Below are 6,322 nucleotides of genomic sequence, written 5' to 3' on the forward strand. Positions count from 1 at the left end.
AACCTCGGGCGTGGAGCGGGAGGAGGAGCTGGAGGCGGCGGCGTGGTGGACGTAGCAGAGGGCGAGGCGGTCGGGGAGCGAGGCGGCGGAGGCGGAGGCGGCGGCGTAGTGGTTGGCGAGGTGGAGCAGGCACTGCGCGCGCGGATGCGGCGGCCGTTAGGGCTCGGAGACCGATGGACTGGAGGGAAGGGAAGGGGGAGGGAGGAATCGGAGCGGGTACCTGCTTGAGGAGGCCGAGGAGGGGCGGCGGGATGTTGCGCAGGTCGAGGAGGAAGCAGAGCAGCGCCATGGCCGGCGCCGAGGAGCGAGCGAGCGAGCGAGCAGCAAACCTGGCGTGTGCGTGGGTGGTTTCGAAATTTTGAACGAAGCAGAGACTCCCGAGCGGCGAATCTGAATTAGTAGTACGTACCTACTGAAACGGGACACAGCACACAGCAGAGGAGCGCCACGGCAAGCCTGAATTCATAATCCAGCATTGCTGAAACCGTCATTTGCGTGCCCGGGTTCGGAATTCGAACAGAAGCGGTCGATATGATTTGAATTCAGCTGAGGGCACAGAAAGACAGACACATCAGATCAGAGGGACGGAACTAAAGCCGGAATTCATCATATTCATATCCAAGTTGTATGGATTCATATATGGCAAGCAGCAACCAAGGTCACATATGTAGATCTCAGTTAAAGCAGTAAGCAATCATCTATGCTAGTATCTTCTGTACATCAATCACATGGCTGCCCCAAACTAAACTATAAGCCTGAATTCATCACATCCAGCTTGCACATGGCCTCATGTTAAGTGACTACCCACCCAGCAACAATTGGCATGCTCTACATCACAGACTACACACACACACACATAGCTTCTACAACCAACACGCCGAGCTTCAGCCGAGCCCAATCAGGGCTACTGGACGGAGAAGACGGCGCCGTCATTCAACGGCAGCAAGCTGAAGCAGCGGCCGTTCTCGTCCACGCAGCACGCCTGCCACGCTATCTGGTAATCGCCGCGAGGAAACGAGGAGACGTCCAGCAGGCAGTCTGAGAACCCCTGGCCAGAGTCAGCTGGTTTGAAACACGCGAACGCTGTCACCAGCTCGGCGTGGGAGTTCTTCTTGTGGCTCGTCTTCCTCAGGCCGCCGCTCTTTATGTGCTGCAGCAGCTCGGAGTGCAGCACGACCATCTCGGAGGTGGTCCTGCGCATCTCGAACTGCTTGCTCCTCGTTCCCGCGATGTGTAGGGGTGACGATGGGCTTGTGGCGAGAACGCAGTACAGTTTCGCGATGCGGATGGGGGCTCGCTCCAGTACGCGCTTCCACTGCAAGCAGAGAGTCAGGGAGAGCTGGAAACCGTGCGGTGCTGATATCCTGTTCTTGTTTGCAGGGTTGGAATCGAACACGAAGAGCTCGGCGCCAAGGCAAGGCCTGCAAAAATATAAGATCCCATGTTATGCACTGCTGACAATACAAAATTCGGGACTTTGTCTTATACATAGAAAAATGTAAGATGATCGCAGTCTCACTCAAAGCAATTCAAGGGCACAGCCTTATATGTACCTTACGCTGAAGAAGTGTCTGGGAAGCACAAAAGGCAGTTCCATGAACCTCCACAAAATGCTAGACAGAAGTTGCATCCCTCTGTGCAAATGATGCAGAGCGTCCTCTCCAGTTGTCACTCCTTTGGCATCCGCGCGTGCACGGAGCAATGATACCACAGCAAACTTGAAGCTTGAATACGAATCCTTTTCCAGATTACCAGACAAATTCATTCTTGTGCTGAACTGTACAGAGTCCAGCTCATAAGAAGAAACAGAAATGAATTGCCGCAGTTGCGACAAAACTTGGCTATCATTCCTATCCACTCTTTGATGTAAATCTTGTAGGACTGAAGCATAAGAAAATCTCTCTGGAAGCCTGCAAGGCTCTGAACTGCCAGGTACATTTGAGAAATCTACAGAAAACGCAGTACAAAATGACAAGAGTGAGCACATGAAAGCAAGCCTGGCTATAGAAGTAAAGCTTTGGTGATCCATGTCCCCATGGGATGCAGCTAGTAGATCATAACTCTTTGCTAGGTCACTCAGTCTTAAAGAACAATTAGTCAAAGCTAGGAGGACTTGGTTGCTCTCTATGGCTACACTTGAAGATTCATGATGCGCTATGTCTTTGGGAGCAGAAGAATGTGCATTAAGGATGCCAAGAACATCAATTAAGATCTTAAGAAAAGACGCTCTCAGACTAATGAACCACCTCTGGAAGAAGAATTCGCGGTCTGAGGAGGCATTAGATGTCAGGACATCATTTGCTAAGCATGTTCTCTCACAAATACCACTAACTTTTTCTTGGTAGCCATGCAACACTAGAGATCCAGTAAGAGTACTGTCAACATCTGTTTCGACACAGTAGAGGTCCTCATGAAGATCTGCCTCTGTATTTAGCTCACCAACCAACTTATTGATTGCTGAAGGAAAAAGCAATAGCTTCATCTCAAGTTCTCCGGCACCAAAAAGAAGCAATGATTTGAACCAAAAACCAAAGGCACCTGACTCAAAAGCAGCTGAAACTTTTCTAAAGACAAATGACGCTGTGAACCAGAGACCTTCGTGGCAGCAGTACATAGCAGACCTATAGGCTTCCCAGTAGCTCTGTTTTCTGGTAAGCATTTTGGTCATCCGGAGGGCACACGATTCATGTGCTATCCAAGCAGGAGCAAAGAATATTCTAGGGTGATCATTTGAATCACCTGATCCTTTATCACCATCTCTGATTTTACGAGTACTCCATGAGATGCGTGCACACATTATAAGACGGAAGAATTCATATGTGCTGCAATACTGAGAGGCGTTCTGCTGCACACATTCAGTTAGACCCTTGACACTATGGTGAAGATCGCAGGAAGAGGCAGATGTTTTATGACACATATCATGGCAAGCATTTGCAAATTTGAGCGTGCACAGAATTAGAACATGCACTAAAGATGATTTCTTCTTGCTACAAAATTCAGTGGAAGCTAACTTTGCCATATCAGTGTCAGTTTCCATGCAAGAAGCTTTGATACTTCCAGCCGCTGGTTCAACAGATGATTCAACACAACTAGCTGCTACTCCGGAGTGATGACTGGCATTTATTTGAGCAAGTTCTTTCATCAGGCATCTTACTTTATCAAGAGCAGCAGAAGCAGAAGAAGGGTAGCCTGAAACAAGCTTTAGCAGAAGGCTAAACAGTGCCCTGTATTTCTCTAATTCGCAGGAGGACACGTATATATGTCCAGTTGCTACTTCCTTGCTTCTGCAGTTCGTTAGTTGATTGGCCATAGATATTATATTATCCACTATTGCTGTTAAAATCTTATTCAGAGATCTTTCATCCTCACTAGTTTCTTCATGAGTTGACAGCATGTAGTTCGAAATTCCTGGGTATCCAGTGTATGAGAATGATGAACTCTCCAGAGTACCTATAGTCTGATGTAGCTTTGTTTGCTTGAGAAAGCAAAAGAAGATATCCAAAAGAATTTCAAGAGCATTATATTGCATCTCCCAGGAAGAACAATGCAAAAATCTTTTAGCAGCCAGAGCAAGCTTAGATAACTCAGAAGCATTGATATGACGGATGCTTGGATCTTTAACACAGAGAATCTGAAAAGTACCCTTTCCAATCAGATAAAAATAAAGATAAGTCTAAATCAGAATGAGCAAAGTCCATTAGCTAGTGTTCACCTTTTGCAGAATTCTGAATGCATAGCTCTTACAATCAAGTGGGAAATCCTCATCATCAATTAGTTGTAATAATGTGCCAAAAATAGTACTGGCACCAGGAAGATAGAAAGTATTTCTGCGAAACATAAAACATAAACTTTTCAAAACCGTAGTCCTCATAGGAAGAGAAGATTCATGTCCCAGAAATGATAACAGAAGTGCCACCTGCAATAGCAGATTTAACCAAGGAAATAAAGTTAGTTCCAAATCAATCGACGATTGGAGAACGACGATAACTTGCTATTTATGCCTCGACACTAGCCCCCAGCTTCTCGAATAGAGGATTGATAAAAGCATGCCTTGCAAATTAAGATTGCAGCAGCACAAAACTCAAAAGGGAATCATAAGATGTTTTGAACCTTATTTGTGTAAGGGTTTTATGAAAGGGAGCCTTGGCGCAGTGGTAAAGCTGCTGCCATGTGACCATGATCTCACGGGTTCGAGTCCTGGAAACAGCCTCTTGCAGAAATGTAGGGAAAGGATGCGTATAATAGACCCAAAGTGGTCGGACCCTTCCCCGGACCCTGCGCAGGCTGGAGCTACGTGCACCGGGCTGCCTTTTTTCTGTGTGTGTGTGTGTAGTGCTTTTATTTAGTTGCGAAAGCCGAAAAGCAGAAACCATCTTTCAGTGAACCATAGGAAAGCTAAAATTTTAAAGGAAAGTAAATATACGTTCCCACCTAGCAATATTTCAATGTTAGCAAATGTAAATTGGAGGAGAAAGTATATTTAACTAAAATAAAAAGCTAAATACTAAGATATGGTTATGGAAAAATGAACTTAATGACATATCAGGAATCAGAAAACATACTTGCAGAGATGAATTTGAGAAATTTAGCTGCAACTTGTGGGTTACATTACCTGATCACCAAACAAAACAATTGACTTGGACGCCAGTCTGGAGAGTGCGAATAGAATTTCAGCTTTGAATACATCTTCCAGGTTGCCTAGAACCATCTGTTTTCCAACCTCATGAACTCTACGGATAACAGCCAACGAACAACCAAGCTTCGAGAAAGTCCTAATTGCTGCCATAATAACTTGAGCTTCTGATTTTGGTGAGATAACTAATCCAGCCAGCACTTGAAGGGTGATGTATGAGAAATCCTCTGAAAGCTTACAAAAGCAACCGGCCGCAAACAATGCCGCTTTCACCTGCCGAAGGAGAAGCACAGGAACCCTGAACAAATTACTTACTACTAACAAACATGTGCATTGCAAGATCAGTAGCATGATCCTAGGAAGTACAGTAGTAGAAAGCAGCCATGGTGATTAGTAGTGGCACTGACCTCGGCAGCATTGGAGGAGCGGAGGCCGGAGAGGACGATGGAGCGGACGTGCACGCTGTCCTTGGCGAGGTCGGCGAGGCAGCCGAACATCCTCAGCGCGAGCTCCCTGGCCCGCGGGGTCCCCGCCGCGCCGCCGTGCGCTGCCGCGACCTTCCGGAGTATCTGGTCGGGCTCCGCGCAGGCCCACGCGGCGTCCTGGGCCGGGAGGAGGGCGCGGACGATGCGGGCCCGGACGGTGTCGTCGGCGGCCGCCCTGAACTCGGTGGCGAGGCGGAGGAGCATGGTCTCAGCGAAGACGCGGGGCTCGGCGGGCAGGACGCCGAACGCGGAGGCCACCGCCGCGGGGACGGCGGGGCTCGCGGCGAGGTCGCGGATACGCGGGGCGGCGGCCTCGAGGGCCTTGAGGCGCGTGCCTGGAGGGAGCGGAGGGGGGGTGAGGTGAGGCGCTAAGGGGTGGTGCGGAGAAGAAGAGAGTCGGTGGTCGAGAGGGTTACCGAGGTGGCGGGAGCGGAGGCCCTTGTCGAGGTCGATGCTCCAGTCCATGGCGGAGGCCGCCGGGATGCTCTCCATCGCCGCCGCCGCCGCCGCGCCCCTGTCGCCGGAGGTTTTGGTGCTCCCCCTTTCTGAATTAATCTAACTAGTCTGGTTTATTGCACGAGCGTTTATTTAAAGACGTTGGATCGGGATCTAACGGCTGCGATGGCACCCATAGACCACAACCTCCGTCTCTTCCACACGGGCAGGAACTTGAGGCGCTAATGAGGGAACCGTTTTTGGATGATGTGAAGATGAGGCAAAAAGAACAATCAGTTTTTATTGAAAACTTGCTTGAACATGATGAGATCTATGGGCCCAGAGAGGTCGAATTTTTTTTAAGAGTACGCAAAACGCGTGCCATTGATTTATAAAAGGCAGAGGTTATGTTACAAGAATTATAAAAGACGGCCATCCATAAGCGGTTGGCACGTCAATCACACCACTCCAAACAAACACTACTCAATAAGTTGCTGGACTCCTCTCCCTCCTGCTAGCACCCATCTCGAGAGTTCCTGGTGTATTAGCTCAGTAGCGCCCCATTCCTTGGCGATAGCATGTGAAGCAAAAACCCTACCATTTCTCTGTTTCCACAAGTTCCAGCAAACTAGAATGCAAAAAGCATCAAAGCATTTATGATAGGTCTTGTTTATACGCTTTCTCGACCTAGTCCACCACTCCTCCAGGTTATCTGTCACAGATGGCAAGATGGACACATCAACGCCAAGTCTCGTGCAACTGAGGAACC

The 6,322-nt window shown here is 48.6% G+C and overlaps 2 protein-coding genes across 2 annotated transcripts in view; both read right to left on the bottom strand.

The window, feature by feature from the left end:
• LOC119279329 overlaps window positions 1-289 on the bottom strand; it is a 4,752-nt gene extending 4,463 nt beyond the window's left edge. Inside the window, exons 1-2 of the mRNA XM_037560602.1 lie at window positions 221-289; window positions 4-132 (exon numbers count right to left, since the gene is read on the bottom strand). Of these exons, the coding sequence (XP_037416499.1) occupies window positions 4-132; window positions 221-289 (198 nt within the window). The remainder of the gene's footprint in view (window positions 1-3; window positions 133-220) is intronic.
• Window positions 290-611: 322 nt separating this feature from the next.
• On the bottom strand, window positions 612-5,645 carry LOC119274814. Its single transcript, XM_037555534.1, has 6 exons — window positions 5,535-5,645; window positions 5,041-5,453; window positions 4,613-4,906; window positions 3,713-3,916; window positions 1,554-3,631; window positions 612-1,421 (listed from the first exon to the last, which is right to left on the bottom strand). Exons 1-6 carry the CDS (start codon window positions 5,608-5,610, stop codon window positions 905-907), a joined length of 3,582 nt encoding a protein of 1,193 aa, XP_037411431.1. The 5' UTR covers window positions 5,611-5,645; the 3' UTR covers window positions 612-904.
• Between the last annotated feature and the right edge of the window lie 677 nt (window positions 5,646-6,322).

This window comes from Triticum dicoccoides, chromosome 3B, assembly GCF_002162155.2.
Source record: "Triticum dicoccoides isolate Atlit2015 ecotype Zavitan chromosome 3B, WEW_v2.0, whole genome shotgun sequence".
Classification (NCBI taxonomy): Eukaryota; Viridiplantae; Streptophyta; class Magnoliopsida; order Poales; family Poaceae; genus Triticum; species Triticum dicoccoides.

Coding starts and splice junctions, on each gene's coding strand:
- LOC119274814 (XM_037555534.1), bottom strand. CDS start 5,610: ATGGAGAGCATCCCGGCGGCCTCCGCCATGGACTGGAGCATCGACCTC. Junction 5,454..5,534: donor CCTCCGCTCCCGCCACCTCG/GTAACCCTCTCG, acceptor CGCTCCCTCCAG/GCACGCGCCTCAAGGCCCTC. Junction 1,422..1,553: donor AGACACTTCTTCAGCGTAAG/GTACATATAAGG, acceptor ATATTTTTGCAG/GCCTTGCCTTGGCGCCGAGC.